This window comes from Diadema setosum, chromosome 20 (genome assembly GCF_964275005.1).
Source record: "Diadema setosum chromosome 20, eeDiaSeto1, whole genome shotgun sequence".
In the NCBI taxonomy this organism is placed as follows: domain Eukaryota; kingdom Metazoa; phylum Echinodermata; class Echinoidea; order Diadematoida; family Diadematidae; genus Diadema; species Diadema setosum.
This window is the reverse complement of record NC_092704.1, coordinates 34,758,700-34,782,284: the sequence shown is the minus strand read 5'-3', so window position 1 is coordinate 34,782,284 and position 23,585 is coordinate 34,758,700. Positions and strand designations below refer to the sequence as shown.

The window sequence follows — 23,585 nt, the reverse complement described above, 5'->3', positions numbered from 1 at the left end:
GAATTATGATATTTCCTCTGAAATTTCCCCTGAACGCAATACATTTATCAAGCTTGCTTTCTAAAAAATTATACCACAAAACGTGATCATCTACCCTATCTCCACCACACATGATTCAGTATTTAGACAAATCTAAATAGAATAAACTGCATGCTTTGCTCCAATCCAATGTATGGTGTACTGAAATTGAGAAACATTGAATCTACCTCAATGAGATATTCCCCACAGTATTAAAACATAGAAAGGGTGAATATATTTGGGCTAGTCATGTGAATTGAACATGAACTTTTGTGCAATAATATAAAAGGCAAATCAATTTTACAGAGAAGCAGTTACAAGGCTTCTGATTTTCAAAATTTGCCATGGTGATTAAATAAATCTCTCTTCTTCTTCTTCTTCTACTACTACTGCTACTTTTTTGTTGTATTTATGCTTCAAGATTTCTGTACATAAGCTGGCATCTTTGCTTGCAAGGCTGCCCACATCCTTTCTGTCAGACTGCAGTGCATTTTCAATAGAGTCTACACAATAACTTAGAGTAGAATCACAAAGAAAGTGCAAAATTAAAATCTTGGGTATGTCTTAAGCTTTACAATTTCAACATGCTGTGGACAAAACATTGAACTAAGGATACCAACATAGGAAAAAATTATGATGTGTAATGACAATATGAAAATTAAGCCCTTTATAAAGTGTTTGCAACTCTTATGGTAGTATCATGGCAGAGGGTTTAATCTTCTTATATATGATCATTGATTTATGGCAAGCCACTAGGCAATGTATCAGTTTATACACGTTATATCAATTTTGTGCACTCAAGAACAAAAATATAAGGGTAAAAGGCAAATAACAACTGGTAAAATTATTCATTGCAAACAATGCCTGTGATACTACGTCTTCATGTCTATTCCTGAAAGAATTTGTGAATGCTTCTTTCCTCACCCTGCCCCATCCCCCCCCCCAAAAAAAAATCTGACTTTGAATAGTTTCATTGTTTGTTTCTTTTTTCTTCCTTTCTTGTTAAGCATCTTTTAGTGTTGTGTCTCAGCGGAAAAGCAGGAGGGAAGAATTGCACCTTCTTTTCCGTTTTCGTCTCTTACGTCAGAAAACACACAGTGATAATCTTTACATCTTGACACTACACACAGACAGACAGACAGACACATATAATTTCCTGAAAAAATCCCCACAAAAACACTGAAGGTGACATTGACACAAGCCAGCATATCCTAGGCATGAGTCATGATTGAGGCTTGTTTGTTGCCATAGCAACAGACCTCTGACAGGGTGAGTGACAGAGGAAATCATGGCTTCTCATTCATCATGTGCTGAAAATTTACAAACACACATCAACTAGCATTGTTAGCTGCAGCTCTTTCTTACAATTCATTGTCTGGGGGAATAAAAAAGCATTTGGTGAATGAAAAATGATGGCCTTGTACAAAGGAAATTCAGTAACAGGTTATGATCGATCACTGCAAGTACAATGTATAAATATTAACTTTAACTTTGTCTAATTAATGTCTACATTTGTCTGAAGAAGGGAGAGGGGAAAGTAAGATATTGTTCTACTGCAGTTAATTTTCTGTGTAACTTGTGTACGCTTTTCACTTCCAAAAACTGTACGGATGAACTTTCAAGTTTTGCTGGCTACTCTTGTGGCAGGCAGTATCACACAAATTCAAAGAAACAGCTTCTTCCTCTTCACCTCCCCCCCCCCCCCAAAAAAAAAAACGACAACATCAACAACACTGTGATTAGTGTTTTTCATTGCGTGGAAACTCTGTCTCCCTGAAAAGACTAGACTTTAAAGGTGCATGGTCCCAGTGTTTTAGTCAAATACGTACGCGGGCGCACGGCGCAAGTTTCCTATAGAGACCTACGCTATTGACTCCTCTTAAGCGCTTACGCTTTGGCCCACTTTCCCGAGTCCGAAGAAGTCCGATTCACTGTAGCCAGTGGTCGGATCACAGTTCGGCTCATGATTCGGCTGAGGGGGATGATAGCTTTAGCAAACTGCTTTTGTGATGTCATAATAACAAGCACATATGCACGCACCCTGGCATTACTACAGACTGCGCGATGCGCAAAGAAGACAACAAAGGCAACGTTACTTAGCAACACCTACGCACTTTACTCTTCATGACAGCTCAACTTCGGTAATCTTCATATCAATGCTAACGGTGATCGGGAGTATCATCAACAGCGCCATCTACACTACCGGGACTATGCCCCTTTAATATTCTACTTTATATATACTGTAAATTTGTCCAAGAGCTAGGAAGAGATCTCATACACTGTACTTCTTACATAGAAGCTGTTACACTTTTTCAATCAGTTATATGAATACAGTGGACTTCCATTATAATGAAGCTCTCCGGACTGGGAGTTTCCTTTCGTTATATCAAAATTTCATGATAACTGAACAAATAAACAATACAAATCAAAGAGTGGATAAAGTTGCGGTCTTAATATTTACTTTGTTGTAACTAGAATTTCGTTATAACCGTGTTTGTTACAATGGGAGTGCACTGTACAGCAGAAAAATGCTTCATACAACAAACAAATTTTTATGGAGACAACATGATTCTGCTGCTCAAGGGACCAATTCAAAACCTAAGCCTTCACTGGGAGAGTGAAGGGTTGATTTCAGCCTACGTCATGTGTTTGGGAGTAAAATCTGATCCCTGACAATGTACATTGTACATGTGAGGCAAACGTTCCGGCACTTGCAGGAACGTCCAAATTTTCTTGGCTGAGATTGTGTTTTGGAGGAAATCCTCATTGGAACGGGATGACATAATCATAAAATGTGATTTCCAATGAATGAGGGACTCTGAATAGGGCTGGCAGTGCTGTTACCATGGCAACGGCTGTAGTCACAACATCCTGTGGTGAAGTTAATATATCTCATCTTGACAGAAGAAAGAGAACAGGTGGACAAGAAAGAAAAAAAATGTTTCCTGACAGAGTATTATGTGAAGATATTTTCTTTGTTCTCCAGACAGAGATACATATCTGGCAAAGGAGATGACATGTATTGGGTTCAACGGCAACAGAGACTATATCACTACGTACACTTGTACAGTTCAACTCTAACAGGAGAACAAACATATATATATCTATGATATCACAATTTTTTAATGCTATTCCTAAGACATCTCTTATGGTACTTACATGTACCTTCCATACAATCTCCTTAAGAAAGAAGAAGCCAAATTAAGAATTTGCAAGTTTTGTATTTTTGCTATCCTGCTTTCATCATTCACCCACCATTTGGTCGTACAGTCAGAACCAAGTCCTTGTTGCCGGCATCCCCTATGGCACGAATGATTGAAACCACCTGATCATTAGTTGATGAGGATACATCTTGGTTGTTCAGTCTGAGAATCTGGTCTCCTTCATTCAATCGAGGTATGCACAGGTCCGCCTGTAAGGGAGGGACAGCACAACCAGCAAATAGGTTACTCTGCCAAAGCACCAACATCATAGAATTTCATAGTTTCTTCAATATATCTGCCCTGCATGTTGATGAGGTTATGCATATGTATGCAAAACATGAAGAGTAAAATTTGTGTCTCTATCCTGTCTGCAAAAACTATTGAAACACATGGAGAGGCATACACTTACATCTTTTATCTGCAACATCTTGAAGTATGACTTGAAAGAAATGAGTATATGAATATAAGAACGACCCAAGTCCATGGAAGACCATTTCAAGTAAACTTAAAAAAAAAACTTCATATCTTTTTTATTTGTCCAACAATATTCTATTTAACTGTGATGGGAAGGCAGCATTGTATATACAAATTAGAACATGTATTATTACGACAATTAACATTTACATTAATTGTGGAGAGGCCATTTTGTGTGATGGACTTGGGTCGTTCTTTGATTCATATACACGATATTCTGCTATAGAGATGAGAGAAGGACGAGAGAGGGTGCTATAATATGAATGTAAGAATGACCCAAGTCCTTCATTCTTACACTCATATAAGATTTAACTCATTTATTTCAGGCACTTCCGGGGGTAATTAGGATTTATCATTTATACACAAGATGAGTCCATGCATAAGCTACAATTTCCCATGTCAAACTGAATTTGGCCAAAAAGTGGACTTGGGTCGTTCTTATATTCAGGTCTTCAAATATCAAATATGGTTGCTACTTCCATGTCTTCTTTTTCTTGTAATTTTGTCCATTTTGCTGCTTGTGAAGTCTGGTTATAAAATCAACCAGTTTTATTCAAATGAACAACCTATAAAAATCATCAAGAAAAGGGACTGTTTATCTGCAAATTAAGCCTTTACAAACTCCCTCCTTATTTCCATGGAGAAATGACTAAACCCTATAATGCTGATAAGGAGTCACATCACACTCAAGAAATGACCTTATTATATCAAGTAAAAGAAAGTTCCTTTCTATTTCTGGAATATGCTGATAAATTCTCATTCTAAGTGATGAATATCCCAGATAGGACATCATGCCTGTTCTGCCATGATTCAGACTTTATTCAGAAAGTAAATTTCTGATGCAATCTATCGTATGTTTCCATCTATGTTCACGCGATGAATCATGAAAACCTTGCCCACGAGGTCATGTAGCGCTGGCCTTATAAAAATATACTGCCACGCACAGACGTAGTAGGGTGAAAGGGGGAGTGTAAACAATCGCACAAGGATATCAGATTTCATTCTTGGTAAAGGAGATGAACAGTGAGTGTGGGTGACACATATATTCTATTCAAGGATCTGTGGAAGGAGAGCTTGGGAAAGAGGATAGTATCTGTTAGTTCTCCTGTAGCTGGCTTCCTTCCTTCCGACTCCTACCAGTGTGGCAAAGAAAAATGTGCCAAGTCCACAGTAGTGTGGTAACAACATTTATGAAAGACAGCAAGTCAGCTCACAAGACTAAGGGTGTGTTTATGCTTAATTTGCGAAGGCAGAATCAGCGTTTCAACGCTGATTCAAAATGCTGATTCAAAACGCCGTTCACCGGAGCACTGTTTATGCTCACTTTCTTCGAGTCTTGGAAAGAGCGTTTGTGATTGCTTCGCTGACCTCAGCAGAGGCAGGTCAAATTGGGGCGCGCTGCGATCAGTGGCCTGGGCTGGGAGATCAGCTGGGAAAGACATGCGTATGCACAGTACATGGGAAAACTACACAGGCCCGGGTAACTGGCTGGCCGGGCGCGCGCTTTTTCACGTGAACCGGAAAGGCATTTAGATGACGTCACTCTAAACGCGTTTAGAAACGCTGTTACGTTTATGCTTCCCCGTCAAACGTGATTAGTCAGAAACGCCGATCGTAAACACACCTTTTTGTGCGTTTTGGATTGGCGTTTTGAATCAGCATTTCTATCGAAGTGAGCATGAACGCAACAGCGTTTTGCACTATTCACGTTTCAAAACGCTGATTCTGGCCCGAAAAGGGGAAGCATAAACACCGCCTTAAAGGGTCTTGACTACCGGTTTCTACACAAATAATCCTCTACCCAATGAAATCATCTTCTTGCACAAAGTCTAGTCTGAGGTATAGAGGACTCGTGGATTGCATGATGTGCTTACAATAAGAAAGTTAAGGGTGCAAGCCCTGCTCTGGCATCTCTGTGAGACACTTTACCCACAATGCAATTTCCTTTTCTCAATAGTTCAGCAAAGATTAATCTTTTGGAAAAAAAATGACTGCATTGCAAAACATTCTATACTACCATAATGGCTTCTATTGTAATTTTAAATGATAACTGATGGAAAATTGCCTGTTGGAGTCAAATAATAATGATAATGGTATAGGTGACGACAGTGGCATGAAAATGACAATGAAAATGATGATGATGATGATGATTATGATAATGAGAATGATAACGCAAATGATACTGACAGAGATAAAGATTGTGTTGATGATGATGGTAATTATGATAATGATTATGATATTGATAATGGTAATGATATTTGCACAGATTGTGTTGATGAACATGCCACTCCTGTGCAGGAAACTTGAGGTAACGTACCGGTGTGTTTGGGGCTACTCTCGACACAATGATCGGGGCACCCTGGTCTGCTCCGCCTTTCACGTTGAACCCAAACCGCCCTCTGTCGTCTGGCAGCATGCGTATCACTACTAAGGCATCACCGTTTGATTGCTGATGAAAAAATGGAGATTACGCTCTTTTGTGTGTGTACAATCAACCATGCATGAATGGGACACTTTGTGTATGCTCACAGAATCAACACTGAGAATAAACAAAACCAAATCATTGTAGAAAAAGCTTGAAATAATACGCAACTCATATGACATGCTTTGAGGTATCACGATATATGGCATACACTGAACAGCTGGGCAATTCAGGCAAATGCGATTGATCAATTTCATGTCTCTTCACTTTCTTTGCCTTACCTGTTGTCTCTTTTTTAATATGGTATCAAACTTGACAAATAGATGTGATATTTTCAACCTCCATCCCTAAACAAATAAACAAACAAAAACCAGTTCTCGTTGGAATCTGAATCACATTGAGAATGCTGTTACACAGATATAATCACAGATGAGAAATGTAACAAGCAGTTTTCTCGTTCATTTGCTTTGTCTAAAATCTCTCAACATATCAGTTGATATAACTCCATCTTCTTCTCAGTAATATTCGACTTCTGATTACCGTACACGTCATATATTCTGCAGGGCTTTTATTTTTGCTAATTTCGTGAGTCAGATACTGTTATCAGATTATACAACATGCAAAATATCAAATTTGATCCTGTCATACATGCACTGTGTACACATATATTTCTCTCTTCATTACTGCACTCCACAACCGTGAATCACTTATGAAATTGTTGGCAAGTCCCAATATGTGGAAAATTAGACTCGCTGAATACATGGCGAATACAGTTCTAGTACTCTTGGACACATGCTAACATGATCAAAGATGTTTAAGAAGTGCACTGCATGTAATGTAGTTATGATGAGGTACAACAAACACAGAAAATATCATAGCTGTATTGGATGAAAATTATGTAGTGTAAAACCAGAAATGTTCACATGCATTTGAATTTCATGAATTTTGTGAGAGAAAAAAATTGTGAAATTGAAATGCACATCAAAGTTCTTGTCTACACTATATGCACCGAATGCCAGTGGCAATTTGCGGAATTTCATGCCACAAATAAGGTTGTCGGGTCAATTCATGAAAGTGTCATGCCGCGAATATTTCTGATTTTACAAAAAGACTGATGCTAATCTAACCGCCAATCCATATCATGTCGTGCAGGGTCATTGTATCACAATGACAACCTGAACAAGACATACAATGTACACTTAGAACTTTCTTTCACTTTCGTTTTACATCCCTACATGATAAGCACACTTAGTTCAGAAAGATTAATGAAGCTATACGTATATATAACAATCCTTCCAGGGGACCCGGAAAAGTCATACACATCGAAACACAAAAGGACACCACAATAATTCCTTCTCTCTGATTGCTTCCTGAATTATTAATTCCTTCATAATTCCTTCTTTCTGTCTCTAACGCCCTGGAGGTCACATCAAGTAATTTCTTCTGTTGTAACACCTATTCCTGCATCCAGAAATGCTAACCAACTATCGTCACAGCTTTGTTACTATGGTTACACACAGCAAAGATGCAATGAGAGAAATGTTGATTATGATGTATCCCTTGAAAAAAGTAAAAAAAAAAAAAAAAAAAAAAAAAATAAAATAATATGACAGCACATATGTTGAGATGACTTGTTTTATGTGACCATGAAGGAAGCATTTAAAAACCGACAGCTTTGAGTCCATGAAGGACTACGCAATGAGGATGAAGTGCTTTAAACCCAGGGCACAAACTCTGCAGCAAAGGGACTTGAATCAGGGACCTTGTGACTGACAGTCTTTGGTCTTAACCACTGAACCATAACACCTCCTCTGATTCACAATAAAAAGCAAAATCACGCTGAAATTCTTTTTTGCTTGTTTGTTCCTTATTTTCCTGAGCAGCTAATATAGAGAATCTTGTTTCTCAAGCAGGAAAAGACTTACCGTCTTGTAGCCGTTGCCTAGCAGCTCGTATGAGTTACCAGTACCCAGGCTGACATCACTCCCACCGTTATCGTCCATGTACGTCATGTGAGGTGGTACGTTCAGCATCTCAGCGCTCCGTGACAGGCCATTCTCTCTAAAAATGAAAAGAAAACTAGAGTTTCACTGCTGACTATCAGAACATAGTAAGTTAGTCAGAAGATAAAAGATTGTAAGATGGTCAGAAGATGGTCAAAAGTCAACCTTGCAGAACCAGTTCAACTGCTTTCTTATTGTTGACCATTTCTTCCAGTCTACCTTCTATGCATTTCAATAAATGTCAATGGGTTGCAGAAAATCGATAAGTGTGCACCACAGCTTGTAACTCACAGACGCTTCCTTTTCTTTGGTATAAAGTTTCATTCATGTTACAATATCTCCCCTTCTTTGATTTTGTAATTAAAGTGTGGGTGGATTTTCCCTAAGCAGTGATAACTATGCATGGATAATGATTGAAAAGTTCTCATGATTCCTGCAATACATATCACATACCCACTTTATGTTAACAACATTATTCTGTTACATTTAATAATGTGGAGTACAGATATAACATGTATTAACACAAACACAAGTAAATAAAAGTGACCTAAGATACTTCTGGGAGAAGAAATTTCTGAGCACAACTCATGAGGGATACAAATTTACATTATATATACTTTCATGACACACAGACAGACAAAATAAAGATGTTTGTGAGAAAAGAAAATTAAATTTGCACATGATCAATGTGGATGTGTGTATACACCAAAATAGATGCATGGAGAATAAAATATAAATTTTCGTATTGCCACATGGATTTTATTTTTTCAAAAAAAACAAAAAGAAAATACAATATGACACAGGCAAGTGAAAATTGCAAATGGTGAGTTAAAATAGCAAAACACATGACTACAATTTGCTTCAACACTCACAGCTGGCAAGAAGAGGAAAGAAAAGAGGAGAATATGAGATACGGAGAGATAGATAGGGAGAGAGAGAGAGATAGAGAGATACACATAAAAAAGATATAGAGATAGACAGAGATAGATAAATAGATACAAAAAGAGACAGAGATAGAGAGATACATATAAAAAGATATAGAGATAGACAGAGATAGATAGACAGATACAAAAAGAGACAGAGATAGAGAGATAGATAGAAAAAAGAGATAGAGATAGAGATATATAGAGATAGAAAATAGAGAGAAATAGATAGGGAGAGGAAGAGAGAGAGAAAAAAAAGAGATAGAGGGACAGAAAAATATAGAGATATTAAAGAAAGATAGAAAGAGAAATAGAGAGATAAAAAGGGAGACAAAAATAGAGACAACACCCTTGAATTTTTATTCAACCGCAACTGATCTGAGAGTGCTTGAAGCAAAGTCAATTGAGTGGAGTGAGAATGAAGATAATCTATGGAGGGAACCTCTGCTGACCAGAAGGAGGCCCTCGTGTGACTGTCAGAGGGGGGAGAGGTTGAGGAGAAAATCCCAGAGCTCTTCTTTAAAAGGCTTTGCCACACACACACACACACACACACAACAGAACAATGCCTGGTTAAATGTCCATGTTCTGTCAGAGCATACAAAGGTCTTTACCCTCCATGCTTCCCACTCTACATTCTATAGTCTTCACAAACATATATTATATTCACATTTGCTTCATCAAAGTGTTTTACCTCAAGCTCTTGTTGTTTTCTTTAATTTCTGAGCATCTTTGTCACATTGTATCTTGAAAATAATACTTGGTGATGCTTAAAGGGACTGTACAGTACTGGTTGAGGTGGGGATTCATGTTTTGAACATTCCTAAGTGAGATAATGAGAAACCTCTTATGAAATATCAAAGAGCATGTAGTTTTAAGAAGGATTCAATGTTTATTTGATGAAAATTAGTTTTCAAATGGCTGAGATATCAAAAAAAGTGATAATAATAGAAGGTGACAGGCCACACTTTTATCAGGATCTCTTTATTTCACCTTGTTTTTGGATATCTCAGCCATTTCAAAACCGATTTTCATCAAATAAACGTTTGATACCCCTTAGAATTGCATGCTCTTTGGTATCTCATAGGATGGTTTCTGAATATCTTGCAAAACGTTAAAAGCTAAATCCTCACCTCAACCAGAACTGTACACACCCTTTAAATGCTTTTTTTTTTTAAAGAGCCAGAAAATTAGTCAGAAGTATCTGTGAAGTAGATCTGAGTGGCCAAAAAAAGAAGAAGTTGTGTTCACTTACTGCAAATAGCTTTATACAGAGGTGTCATTATATTCAATTTCAAGGTCAAGTTCAAGCAGTATATTCCTCTACTTAAAATCATATCTTGTCTTATATTACATTATATAAAATTCATATTATATTATATTAAATTATATTATATTATATTATATTATATTATATTATACTATATTATATTATACTAGTATTATATTGTATTACGTTATATTATATTACAATGTGTCATATTACATCATATCATATCATATCATATCATCAGCATAATCATTATTTTGTATTTCCTTTTTATCACAGGCAGTTGTAAATGAAGTAGAATTTAGAGTAGTACTTACTTGTAACTAATCTTGACTGTAAAATGACAAGTAAACCAAGTGCGACAAAGGTCATGGTTCCTATCAAATTGTACTTGTGGGGATAATATCAATTCATATAATGTTTTCTTTTGCACACCATGTATACATGGTACACTGTTTATAATGGTTTGCTTCCCTGAAACTTTTCTTTCATGGTTGACATATCATTACATTGGGATACCAGCAATTACAAGATTTATAGCGGGATAAGTATGAAGTGGTAGCAGCGTTATATGAGGTATAGTAAAAGTGTTGCTGTAGACTTCTTGCAATTCTTCCAAACTTGTATTAAAGCATAGTTTCCACTGAATGAATTTGTAGCCTGTATCAGCTTGGTATTCATTTGTGGGTCAGTGTGTGTGGGTGTGTGTGTGTGTGTGTGTGTGTGTGTGTGTGTCTGTCTGTCTGTCTGTGTCTGTCTGTGTCTGTGTCTCTCCAAGTATCTATGTGGTTGGTGAAATAGATAAAGCTAAAAAGTTACTGACGCTATCATGTTCTCTTTTCCCCACTGGGTATGTGGTTGGGTTGAACTTACCTAGGCTGGCCATTGGGTGAGGCAGGGGGGACCTGGCCATCAAAACTGGGCATTCGGCTGGGTGAGTGAAAGAAGAGATGAGTGCAGCACCAAGCCAAACAAACCCCACGGTGCATGAGAGCATTAACCCTTAGCATACCACATCACCATGCCAACAAATGCCTTTTCACCATGACAACCAAACAAAAACATTCAATGCAGATTTTTATTATTTTGTTTTAAAGCTATGCAGAGCAGCTTTGGATAGGTTAATCGGCAGAAAGCTTGCATCCAACTTTGCATACATTGTCCATGTCTGTGCAAAAGCCACCTGTTCAATTTGTTTACACATCCAGAGAGTAACACTAGTGCTATATTTGAACATCAACACTCAAAATGGTGACCTAAAGTGATCACATGTGACCGTGTCTGATCTCACAAAGTTTTCTGCATTCTCAAACAACTGTCTGCACTTACATTGCATCTGCTGTGAACTCTGACACTACAGCACCTCTGTACATCTTTATGATTTAAGTTAACCACTCTCAAAACTGCTCTGTATAAATGCAATTTTCCATGAAGTACAAAATAAAGGACAAACAACGTATGCAAAACAAAACTGCAACTTTTGTAACAATGTGGCACCATGGCATGAGCACAAAATGCCTACAAACACGAGAAGTAAGAAGAGAAAATGACAAAGACATTCAGTTGTGTGCAAATGTTAACTGTGATGCATCACACCTATGACCCGATCAAGAAAACAAAGAGGATTTAAAGAAAACAATAATACTATCCCCAAACAAACATGCAAAGTGTAAGATGGATAAGCGATCCCAAAGCTCCCATCACTCAGTACGAAACCACACATTCACTGGAAATATAATACATGCAAGGAGCTAGAAGGTGGGATCATTAGCTGCAAGATTCACTCCTCTCCCCCCTAAATTTACTAGTACACCTATCCTAGTTTGGCTTCTGTATGCTATTGAGTTTCAAACATAGAAATGAAATAAGGGTTACAGCAGGAAACTCATAGAAAACAAACAGGCTGAGGTACTTTGGGAAAGCCTGATAAACCCTGTCTGTGTCAGGAACTTCTGGACAGTGTGTACAATGCTATGAGGAGTTCTGTGCCTATGGGCACTCTATGCCCACATGGGGTTAATAGTGAAAATCAGAACAGAATAACTGAGAGATAAAGAAAGAAAAGCGTAAAATTATGGAAATGACAGACATACAGTGCTAGAAGACTGTAAATTTAAAAGAGATATAGAGATGGAGACAGATGGATAGAGAGATAGAAAAGATGGAGAGGCAGATTTAAGTAAAAAGAAGGATGAGCAAAGAGAGGTATCCGTGGATGGACAGGTCAGTTGTAGATAGTCGTATCTCCAGAAAAGCAGTCAAAAGCAGGAAGGTATATGGGCAGAATTGAATAAACTACATAGAGACAGACTGATGAAAATCCTATGCAAATAAAACTAAACTACCCATTTAATCCTGACATATAAACTGATGTATTATTTGCTGCATAGTGAAGGACACACAGCAGTTGCTTTGTGTGAAGCATTGCTAGTCATCCATCTAAGGCACTAAAAAACAACTTAAAGCAATGTGATGATGCTTTTCTTTTGATTTATAATAAAGTTTGAGAAAAAGCTTGAGAGGGTGCATTGATGCAAGACTAAAGTAAAAAGGCAGCATACACTTGTTGCAGCTACGGCTATGATTACAGCCATGTTGTGTCGCTGTCTAGTACTCAATTCAAGCTTTGCATTCACGCACCATGATGTAGTGACATTTTTTCCCCAGGTTTAAGAGTGGAACAGTGATGATTGCAAGAGGGCTTGAGGTTAAGGTACTAAAGGGAGGGGAGGGGGGAGGGGGAGGGAATTTGGGGAGAGGCAAGGGGGACCCGGGAAGAGGGAGGGAACTGGAGTTTGGTAGAGGCAGCTGGGATGAGGGGATTGGGATTCTGCTAGCGACACTCACTGGTTGTCTTTGAGTGGCTTGTACTTTTGGGTGGTCCTTGAGGGCAGGCTTCGCGTTTCTGTCCGGATAATCTCCGCCACTGTACCGCCCACTGTCCGCCGGAAGGCACGCTTGTTTGGCGACGACCTGCGGGTTCAAATGTTATGGGTCAAAGGTTGCTAGTGCACAGGTAGGGCAGAAGAAGGACTCTGCTTGAATAATCACAAGAAATCACTGATGAAATGCCCCCAAATTCCCACCAACTTTGAAAAAGCTGCTTCAAGGAAAAGATTCCTATGTTACAAGTCAGCTGAGAAGAGGAGATTGATGTCATAAATGCTGCTCTACAGCTTGGCATCATTCCTAGTACTCATGGAACATTTGTTGTTCAACTACATTTCCTACAGTTTCCACAGGATACCGGTGGTTTTGACTGAGATACGGCAAGAAGGAAAGGATTTCCACACACAATCTGGTCACAGACATAAACTATTCAAAGAACAGGGGGAAAATATACCTGCATATCATTGAATGACTTTACACCATGGGAAAGGAAGGGGAAATGGTCTGCTCTTTAAAAACAAAAACAAATAAACAAATACACAAAGAAACAAACATACAAACAAACAAAAAACTCAATTCTCATTTAACGGCCATCTCATCAATGTCATCATTGTTCATCAATGACATTTACAACTGAGGTTATTCTGGGCCCAATGACTTTACAAGCTCGCTTCTATGTAGTCCCCATCATATTTCTGCTACTTTGTACGATTATAGTCACCAATACTACTGTAAATTGACCATTATGTTTATCTTCATATCAGGATAGCTGTACATTCTGGTGAATGTTTCATTTAATTTGAACATTGCAACTGCTGTATAGCTCTGTATAATTATATTTTCTTTTTGTGTATTTCATTTTTCTTGAGAAATATGACATAAATTGAAACTGACGTTGACAAAACTCTATCCATCCAGACTTATTTTGACACTATTTCTTGTGTTTCATACACACCACTGAATAGACTCAAAACTAAAAAAAAAAAAACCACAAATATTCTGAAAGCAGACAAATGTCAATAGTCTGCATTGCTAATTAGACAAAGAACATGACACAAGCAATCTTATCATGACTACTATTCCACTGAGATGAAAAATGGTAGAAAATGGGACTTTACAGAACATGAATTTACACATAAAATTTGCCTATTTTCTTGCACATATCAGAGTTATCTTGCCTTTACAACCAGACAAGGACACCTTTTAGCTGGGAGTTATATATCATGGTAATATTATAGATGCCTAGTTGTCTTTTAAATAGATGTAGAGGGGTGGGCAGATGAAGCCTCGCTCCAAGGCTTAGAACACTTTCCTTGTCTTTTTTTTTTTTTTTTTTTTTTGTCCTGGACTACTCTTCTTCTTCTCCTCCTATGGCACAATATGCCTGGTTGATATGGACCATTCATCAACGAACAAGATCAATAACCAAAGGGGGCTATCAACAGTTTTTGCACAGAAAGTACCTTCAGCATTAAACAGGAAACCACCTAAACATGTCCTCTGCACCCCCCCCCATCATGTCTAACATTTTACATCAAGCACAAGTCAGAAACTAAAACAACAACAAATACACAGTGAGAAGAAGTTATAATCTGCATACCAAGTTCATAGAGACAAGCAAGACTAAGGAAACACGGGGGAAGGCTACCGAAGCACAATAATGAGGACCACAAAGTTCTACAATCGAGACCAGCCTAGAGAAAAGGGGAGGAGGTACCAAACATGCTAGAGAAAAGAGGGGAGGGGGAGGGGAGGGGGAGGGTTATGGAGGGGAGGGAGTCCACCTAGATGTTAAAGGTCTGCTCAAGAACTTATGATATGTTTTCTTTCAAACATCTACAATGTCTTATTATGTAGAAATCTGTCTTTTTCCATTTCTGAAAAGAAACAAGATTCAGGGAAATATTTGAAATAGGATGTAACGACAAAAACAAACATCAGCACTTCATCATGGACAATGTCCTCTTAGTACAGACTGCAAAAAAAAATAGGAGAATGTAGACTGTAAATACTGCACACTTCGCAGCCAGATTCGCACTGGACTTTAAAGCAAAAGTTAGGCAGTACAGCAAAGATGGCAGTGAAGATTCCAGAACAGTGTGATGGAAATGTCAAATAGCTTTGATGGCTAAACAATTATTTTCAGGGGGCTGGAATGCCGTGAAACTACAGGGGAATGTCATATTTAGGAGTAAAAGGGTTAAGACAAGCACAGCAACAGGTGACTTGCTCACTTCATATCAGCTCATACCGTGATTTCAAGGCAACTAGAAAGCATCATTAGATATCAGAATGTTTTAATCGCAAGTCACATCACGTTCTCTCAGTAACAGCTCAAGAATTAGAGGAAAGCAAGGCACACGATCGCTGGATTCTACACAAGGTGGGGGGAGAAGGCATACATCGTGTAGACGCATACGAGTACTCTCACAGAGTTTCGGCAAATTGTGGATTCTGCGAATAGGGGAACAAACAGACATTCAAGCACAGCAGGGGAAGCTAAGGGGGCAAACAGTGAGGAGAGGCCTACCCTTTTGACTCCGGCTGAGAGCTGAGAAAAATCTCAGCATTCCTGTTGCTGCATGGGTAATGGTGTTAAACAAGAGTCATACAATGTTTGATATATGGGTGCTGGGAAATGAATGGGAATCGCACATAAAACAAATTTACCAGCCCTCCTTTTGTTTCACAATTTTATTGTTGTATTGTCACAGAGCTAAATATAAATTTCAAGAAATGAAAAACTCAAATGAGTTTTGAAGCAATGCATTTGAAAGATCTATGATATTCTAGTGGACAATATCATATGCATTATATGCAGCTTTCAAAAGTACATAAACACCTTCTAAAAGCATAATTGAAAACAGGATCTTAAGTACGACCCTTCAAGAGTAAGCTTTTGCAAAGGCTTTTGGCAAATAGACAACTGAATGCTTCAGCATGTGGTAAAAACTAAACTCATGGATATTTCAAAGCAACCAATCTAAATGAAGACTGCGGAAGCTGTTCAACAATGCTGTCTTGATTTCAGTGTGGGTCAGGTATACAGTTCTCATGAAGACATGCTAGCATGATGACAAACCAACCTGCAAATTTCTCTCTCTGCTAATCTCTTCTTTGTCTCTTCCATCGTCTGTGTTTCTGTCCTCCCGCTGCAGACAAGGAAAAGAAAAGAGACAGAGCCTAACTAATCCACACCATACTGAATTCTGAAATCTGCATAGACTTAATACACAGACTGCCAGGTTCCCGTAGGGAATGGGTTAAAGGGATCATACAGTTTTGGTTGAGACCTAATTTCGGGTTTCTAACATTTTTTAGTGAGATGATGAGAAACCTCTTATGAAATATGAAAGAGCATGTAATTCTATGAGGAATTCAACTTTTATTTGATGAAAATTGGTATTGAAATGGCTGAGATATCCCAAAAAGAGCGATTCTAATAAAGTGTGGGACCCACACTTTATTACTATCGCTTTGTTTACTTTGTTTTTTAATGTTTCAGTCATTCCAAACCCGATTTTCATCAAATAAACTTTGAATTCCTCTTAAAATGGTATCCTCTGTACTATATCATACATGTTTTCTTGGTATCTCACAAAAAGTTAAAAGCGAAATTCTCATCTCCACCAATACTGTACCATCTCTTTAATCACTCATCCATGATCTACACTTACATCATTATGTAACAGATATCGTAACATATAGTACTTGCAACATCATCAATTGATTCACAGTCATGAAAAAACTTTGTATCATGCACAAAATGATCCATGAGAAAATGTTTTCTCTTTTCACAGCAGCACCAAGAGACAGTTTCATACCTGCCAACATTTCAAGATGAAATATCTTACTCGTGGATTGCAAAAATCTTATTTTATATGCAAACTGAAGTTAAAAATCTTACTTCTGGTCAAATCTTCAGAAAATACACATGAAAGGTGTATCTAAATATCTTGTAAAAATCTGATTTCTCTGACAGAAAATCTGATTTTGCTATTTTTAATGTAAAAAATCTTACTGAATCTGATAAAATCTTACTAGTTGGCAAGTATGCAGTTTGATCAGATTGGAAGATTCGGAGCTCAAATTTATAGTATGCGTTGAGCGTGAAACTGTCTGCCTAAAATTCATCAATTTCTGTATGTATGTGATTGCTGTGTTGGCAGAGTGGTAATCAACATCTGATGACTACAATTTGAAACTTCAAGAAAAAAATGGTGTGATTTAATATCAAATTTTGTTTGCTATCAATAAAGTGCTGTACAAGGGAGGTAAGAGGCTTCTACTTTCAAGCATCAACTCTCAATTCTGTGGTTCTGTTTCAAGCCTGCTAAAAGCAGCAGTCATGCCCCTATACAAGACTCTTATATTCATCTAGTAGTCCTCCAGAGGGGAAGCTATAGGTCATCCTGCAGCTTGTTAATAAGCTGTCAAAGCCTCCATAGCAGGCTTGTCAACTTGATTCAAACACAAACAAACAAACAAACAAACAAACAAACAAACAAACAAACAATCAAACAAACAAACAAACTACATTGTAACTAACTTCTGTATAAGTTGTTATATTCGTGAGGTTTTAATTATCGCAAATCTCGCGAATCACAGTTGGAGTGTGAATTCAACAACACGCGAAAATGTCGTCATGCGCTAGGCTAATAGCGAATGAACAATAGCCTCGGTGTCAATTCGTGAAAACAGCATCTCACGAAAATGTCTGTCAGCTCCTCATTCGCGAAAATATCTGTATGCGAAAATAACAGCTTATGCACTAACTAATCAACGAACGAACGAACTAACTAAGCCTGCCAATTAAAACATGCCCAATAAACCGGAGTTCAAATGTCATGATTCTGTTCACTGACCTGTATCTGAACTTTGACCCCAGTTGAAAGAAAGTTCTCCTCTTGGCAGGTGGCTGGGGGTCCACCATGCGGAAGAATGTATGGTGCTCCACACAGGATTTCCAGAGATTCTTGCAAGCTCGGTAGCTGGTCATGTTGAACCCTATTACCATGTCTCTTGTTTCACCCTGTGTTAAGCAGAATCGGAAAACGGATGAAAATTACTTTTACAATTATCATAGTTTAAAGTCATGATCTGAATATGAAATACAGAAATACAGAATGATCTGAATATGAAATATAGATTATCTACAATGACCATGATATCAAATATAAATAAACCTAGAAAATTATGTTAACTTTCTCTTTGTAGCTAATTATTACATGATGCAAATTTAAGTAACTGTACTGATACTACTATTGAGGTTGAAATGAAAAGGTGAAGAGTTAACGCAAAAATAATAATACTTGATGTGATAAACATGATAATCCAAATCATCAAAATAAAAAAAAAATAAAAAATCATCTTCATCATCAACACAGTTTTCAGTTCTAATGCATATCAAAAGCATCAGAGAAGAGCCTCACTATACTGAAAAGGAGCAAAGGTGTTGCATCATCCTGAACACCGGATTTTTATTTTAAAAAAAAAGTAGGTATATGATAATTTTGGATGGTGGTTTCAATACCACATACGGTCATCCTTTAAATATTTTGGCTTGGTGTCAACAACACACCAGATTGGCGAACCGGCAAGAATTGTGTGACCGATGCTCTTCAGTCAACAGTGTGTTTCTCAGCACCTTTCTTGCATCTTGGCAATTATTATCATCACTTTTTCCCCCCATTTTTGAGACAAAGTAACCCCTCTCTCTCTCCATACCATTTGAATGTTGGGAAAGAGAGGGTGGGGGAACTTGTACATAACTAATAATTTTGGATGGAGGTTTCCATCCCACACGGGTAATCCTTAAAAATTCATTGCTTAGTCTCAATACCTGTCATATTATTAAACCTTCCAAGAATTGTGTGACCGATGCTCTTCATTCAATAGTGTGGCTCTCAGCACTTTCCTTGCCTCTTGGCAATTCTATTTCATTCTCACTATTTGTTTTTGAGACAAAGTAACTTCCTCTCTCCCCTATACCATTGGATTGTCGGGATAAAAGGGGTAGGGGAGGTTGCAATTTCTGAATCACAATGACTACTTTGCTCTGCTAACATCCAGACGAATTGACTCCAGCGTGAAAGGAGTTTGGTTAAAGCCCCCTGGCAGCAGCTGTACCTCCCAGCACCCATCTGAGTCAGCTAAAACTGAGACGCATTCCCATCCCGATGGACGGACGGAGGACACTACGAACTCATTCATGCTCTCCCAGCGAGGCCTTCCTAGAGAGATTACTAGGCAAATCCTTCCAGACGTGAGCCCAAGACGTATTGCCTTCCGTAAGGGGGCTGAGCTAAAAATAAAAAGCTACACTTGTATGGCCCCCTCACTGGATAAGAGGCATTACATACCCATTGTGATTTCCCGCAGCCACTGCTTCCATTATAGCAGTATGAACTTGCCAGTGTTTAATGGCACTGATGAAAGTGAGCAAACATATCTAATTTTGTGTCTTGAAGCTTGCATAGAGATGAAACTACTCTTCAGTTTTCTTTAAAAAGCACCAAACAAACAATTGCAGCACTCTCACAAAAATTAACAAAAATCTATGGCTACTACTGCAACTTATACTTCATCTGGTATTACACTGTACTTTTCCTGCAGCTACTTGTGTAATTTCATATTACAAAAAACAAACAAACAAACAAACAAACAAACAAACAAACCCATAATATTTCTGCTGTTCCTCCCTCTCCTACCTCTACCAATTCTACTACAACAGTACTGCTACTACCATTATGACTACTTTGATGACTACCACTTCTAATAATACAACTATTCATACTACTTTTACTACTACTACTACCACTACTACTTCACTATTTCTACTGCTACTACCATTACTACAATCATAACCATAACCACAACCACAACCACAACCATAACCATAACCATAACCACAACCATAACTATAACAATTTCTACAATTATCATTACTATTACTAACCCCACTATTACCATCACCACCACTACCACCACCCCTACAACTTCTACAACAAATAAAGCCACTACAACAAGCATCCTTACTATTTCTCTCCTTTGCTGGATGAAGAACTGTTTGCGTTTGAAGGAGATCTTGACGATCTTTGCCCACGAGAACTGGTTGATCCGGACGCCGTTCTGGAAGATGCTCAGCCCAGCTGACACTACCCCGATGTCGATTTCAGTCCCAAGTTGATCCTGATGAAATTGACAAGATTGACATCACTAAGTTAGGCCAGGAGGATCTTCATTAGCTCTACATCTTGTATATTTATTTATCCGTTTTTCTATTACAGCATACCTATCACACACTGACCAAAACAACAACAGCAACAACAACAAAAGCAGAAAAAAAAAATCATATGACTGATTTTTTTTTTTCTCATACACCTAAAAAGTGCAATCTCAGTGTCTACAATGTTGTACAAATGCTGTGTTCTTTAGTCTACTAAACAGGGGATGCCATGATGATATCAGGAGTTTTGTGTTTTGTATTTCAATTTTGGCGGACAGCTGTCTAATTCTCCAAAACATTTTTTTTTTTGCTTCCTAAAAAAAGCAAAAAACAAACAAACAAACAAACAAACAACAACAGCATACACACAGACACAGACACATACACTCCCAACCAATGCAGTCTCTATTCCTCTTGAATCCAGAACTGCCAAGCAATCAGGATACTTGTCTTTCGCTGTGTTGCGCATATCTCAATCAGCGAAAGAATTCCCAACTGAGAGGGAGGCTTTCACATTCTCTTGCAAGGACAGAGAGAATATTTACTTTTTTGGTAATCCTCCTACAGAATCTGCTATCCCCATTTCCCTGAATAAAGCAACACGAAACATGTCTCCTCAGTCCCACTCATTCGCTTTGATATTAGGTGTCTCACTTCTCACATGGTATGTACCAAATTAGAGCCAGTGGGTGAAATCTTATAAGTCCTATGTAGGATCATGAGCAACAGCCTTGTGTTTATAGCACTCTAAAGAAGCTGTAAATCTCACTTTCCTTAATGAGGAAAAGTGTTACTTCTAAGATAAGAACATGGCTAACTTTCTCTCAACTATACCCTTCCCTCAAAAAAACAAAAAACAAAAACAAAACAGATCAGTGAAGAGATGTGTATTGGTTTCAGATATCAGAGGAATAAAATGGTATAAGTATGCATATGTAAGCTGAACAGAGCGTGAAACTAAATATAAACCAGTGAATCAAAACCCTCTTTTAATTGTTGTCAGGCTAGCAAATTTTATTGAAAATAAAATTACATTATCAATGAGATATTATAAGGGAGAAATGCACATTGACTTACATTTTTTTTTTCTAAAGTAAAATTCTTCACTGCTGGTATTAAAAAATGTTAACGATATCAAAAAGGTGCCTTTATGATCTCCATGTTCTTATACACTCACCAACTTGATTATTTTATTAGTGACAAGCTAAGAATAAAATGATAAAGCTAGGACACTTGTATCACAAGATGCAAGTTGCTTTTCCCTTTCTCTGCTTGTTTAGTTTTGTATTTCCCATGCAAAGTATGATGCAAGCCCTTTAGAGTGCTCATTCTCTCTTCAAGTTCATCTTTAGGATATAAACTAAATTCAGAGTGATCAGAAACTAAAATTCACAAAGACTGATGAAAGATGACGAAGATGAAAATATTTGATCCTCACATTTTCTCCTTTGCAACGCATTTAAAAGTGAAACCATGTTGCGGTCAATACAGCTTGTCCAAAACCTACTGAGACTCATTGCAAACGGTTGTTTGCCACTCTTGGGGCTTGAAATGACAGCGCATGTCGCCCCCCCCCCCACGAGCTCAACACAAATTAAACCCTGCAGCTTTTGATGATATTTATAATGACCCATATACGGTCTAATGGGGAGAGGGTGCCTGTTTTGCCATTCAAGGGACATTTACTGCACAGTGAAATTGCACTGAATGGAATGACAACTGACAACATTAAAGAAAATCACAGCGACTGCTCATCCCAAAATTGTATAAAATCAAACAGATATAAAGACAACCATGAAAATTTGAAAAACAAGAAGTTTTTGCACATGGCATTGATATGCAACCTAATACAAGTCATTTTTAGCATGACTATAGCATTGCTTGTGTGTGCAAGAAGATCAAAGTATAACAAAGTATGAATCTGTATGAAAAAAATAACCTTACTCATGGTACAGAATATGTCACAGCATAACATTCTTAATAAATTCCAAGTAGAATCAGAAAGACAGCCTATTTTAGCCCCTTTTATATCTAACTGCACTGATGCAAGACAGACTCTTTTGTTTTCCTACGATCATCTAAACAGCATACTACATGAGAATATTTAAAAAGAGCACATCAACCTCTAGACTAAAGGTAAGACATAGTGTCTATATGACTGCAGAAAGTGTTGATTTTTTTGCTCTGAAATGGAAACATCAAAGAAATGTGTGAACTATTGCTGTGGTAACACCATTTCATTTGGGTAACAACAAAAATGTGAAATAATACCCACAAAGGTACACCAGAAGCACTGCAATCTCAGAGCATTCTTGATCATGGTTAATACAATATACTGTAAAACGAGGAATGTTCGCGTGCATCTTAATTTCGCGAATTTCGCGAGCGCCAAGATTCGCAAAATTAAAATTCACGCGAAGGCTCTTGTCTACATTACATGCATTGAATGCCAGTGGCAATTCGCGAAAATTTCATGCCCTGAAAAAAGCTGTCGGCTCCAATTCGCGAAAATTTCATGGTGTGAATATACCATGTTTTACAGTATGTGATTACATCAATTAAACTACACTGTATATTGGGCCTTAGCAGTAATCACTGCACAAGAGTGTCGCACATGCAGCTTGTTAACTGCATACAATTCAATACTAGTTACTACTGCTGGGGCACATTTCATACATCACATACAATGTACCAGTCACATTCTACCTAATAGATCACTACTGATCGAGGACAGTACTTCAAGAATGAAAGTTAGGTGCTCCGATGTTATTTCACACTTTTGATCTCATAATACTCTAAAACAACTCGTTATTCTGACATACTGCAAAAGACACACAAGTTTCTTAGTACAGCTTGTTGATATATTGCAAGCAAATTCAAATGGTGGAACTTCCGGAAACTATGTAAGACTTTAAATTGTGCTGTCATAACATTTGCTTTGTTTTTCCCTGTGAACTGAAATAGTACCTGGTTTTGAGTGTTTAATGTGGTCAAATGTATTGATAATCAGGTATGCAATGATACAGTGACCATCTTAAGTGGCCTTAAAAGAAAAAAAATGTATTTGTTTCTAGGGTCATTTTGTAACATAAGACCATACATTTGCTTGGTTTAGATGAACAATAACAACCAGATCATCATGTCATTAATATGAC

The 23,585-nt window shown here is 37.7% G+C and overlaps 1 protein-coding gene across 1 annotated transcript in view; it reads right to left on the bottom strand.

Moving 5' to 3' along the window:
• The window catches only part of LOC140243636 (tyrosine-protein phosphatase non-receptor type 4-like), a 99,007-nt gene that overhangs the window by 13,622 nt on the left and 61,800 nt on the right, over positions 1 to 23,585 (bottom strand). The window contains exons 8-16 of the mRNA XM_072323300.1: positions 20,241 to 20,393; positions 18,068 to 18,234; positions 16,289 to 16,354; positions 15,733 to 15,780; positions 13,161 to 13,286; positions 11,187 to 11,243; positions 8,043 to 8,178; positions 6,013 to 6,144; positions 3,274 to 3,430 (exon numbers count right to left, since the gene is read on the bottom strand). Coding sequence (XP_072179401.1) covers positions 3,274 to 3,430; positions 6,013 to 6,144; positions 8,043 to 8,178; positions 11,187 to 11,243; positions 13,161 to 13,286; positions 15,733 to 15,780; positions 16,289 to 16,354; positions 18,068 to 18,234; positions 20,241 to 20,393 — 1,042 coding nt within the window. The remainder of the gene's footprint in view (positions 1 to 3,273; positions 3,431 to 6,012; positions 6,145 to 8,042; positions 8,179 to 11,186; positions 11,244 to 13,160; positions 13,287 to 15,732; positions 15,781 to 16,288; positions 16,355 to 18,067; positions 18,235 to 20,240; positions 20,394 to 23,585) is intronic.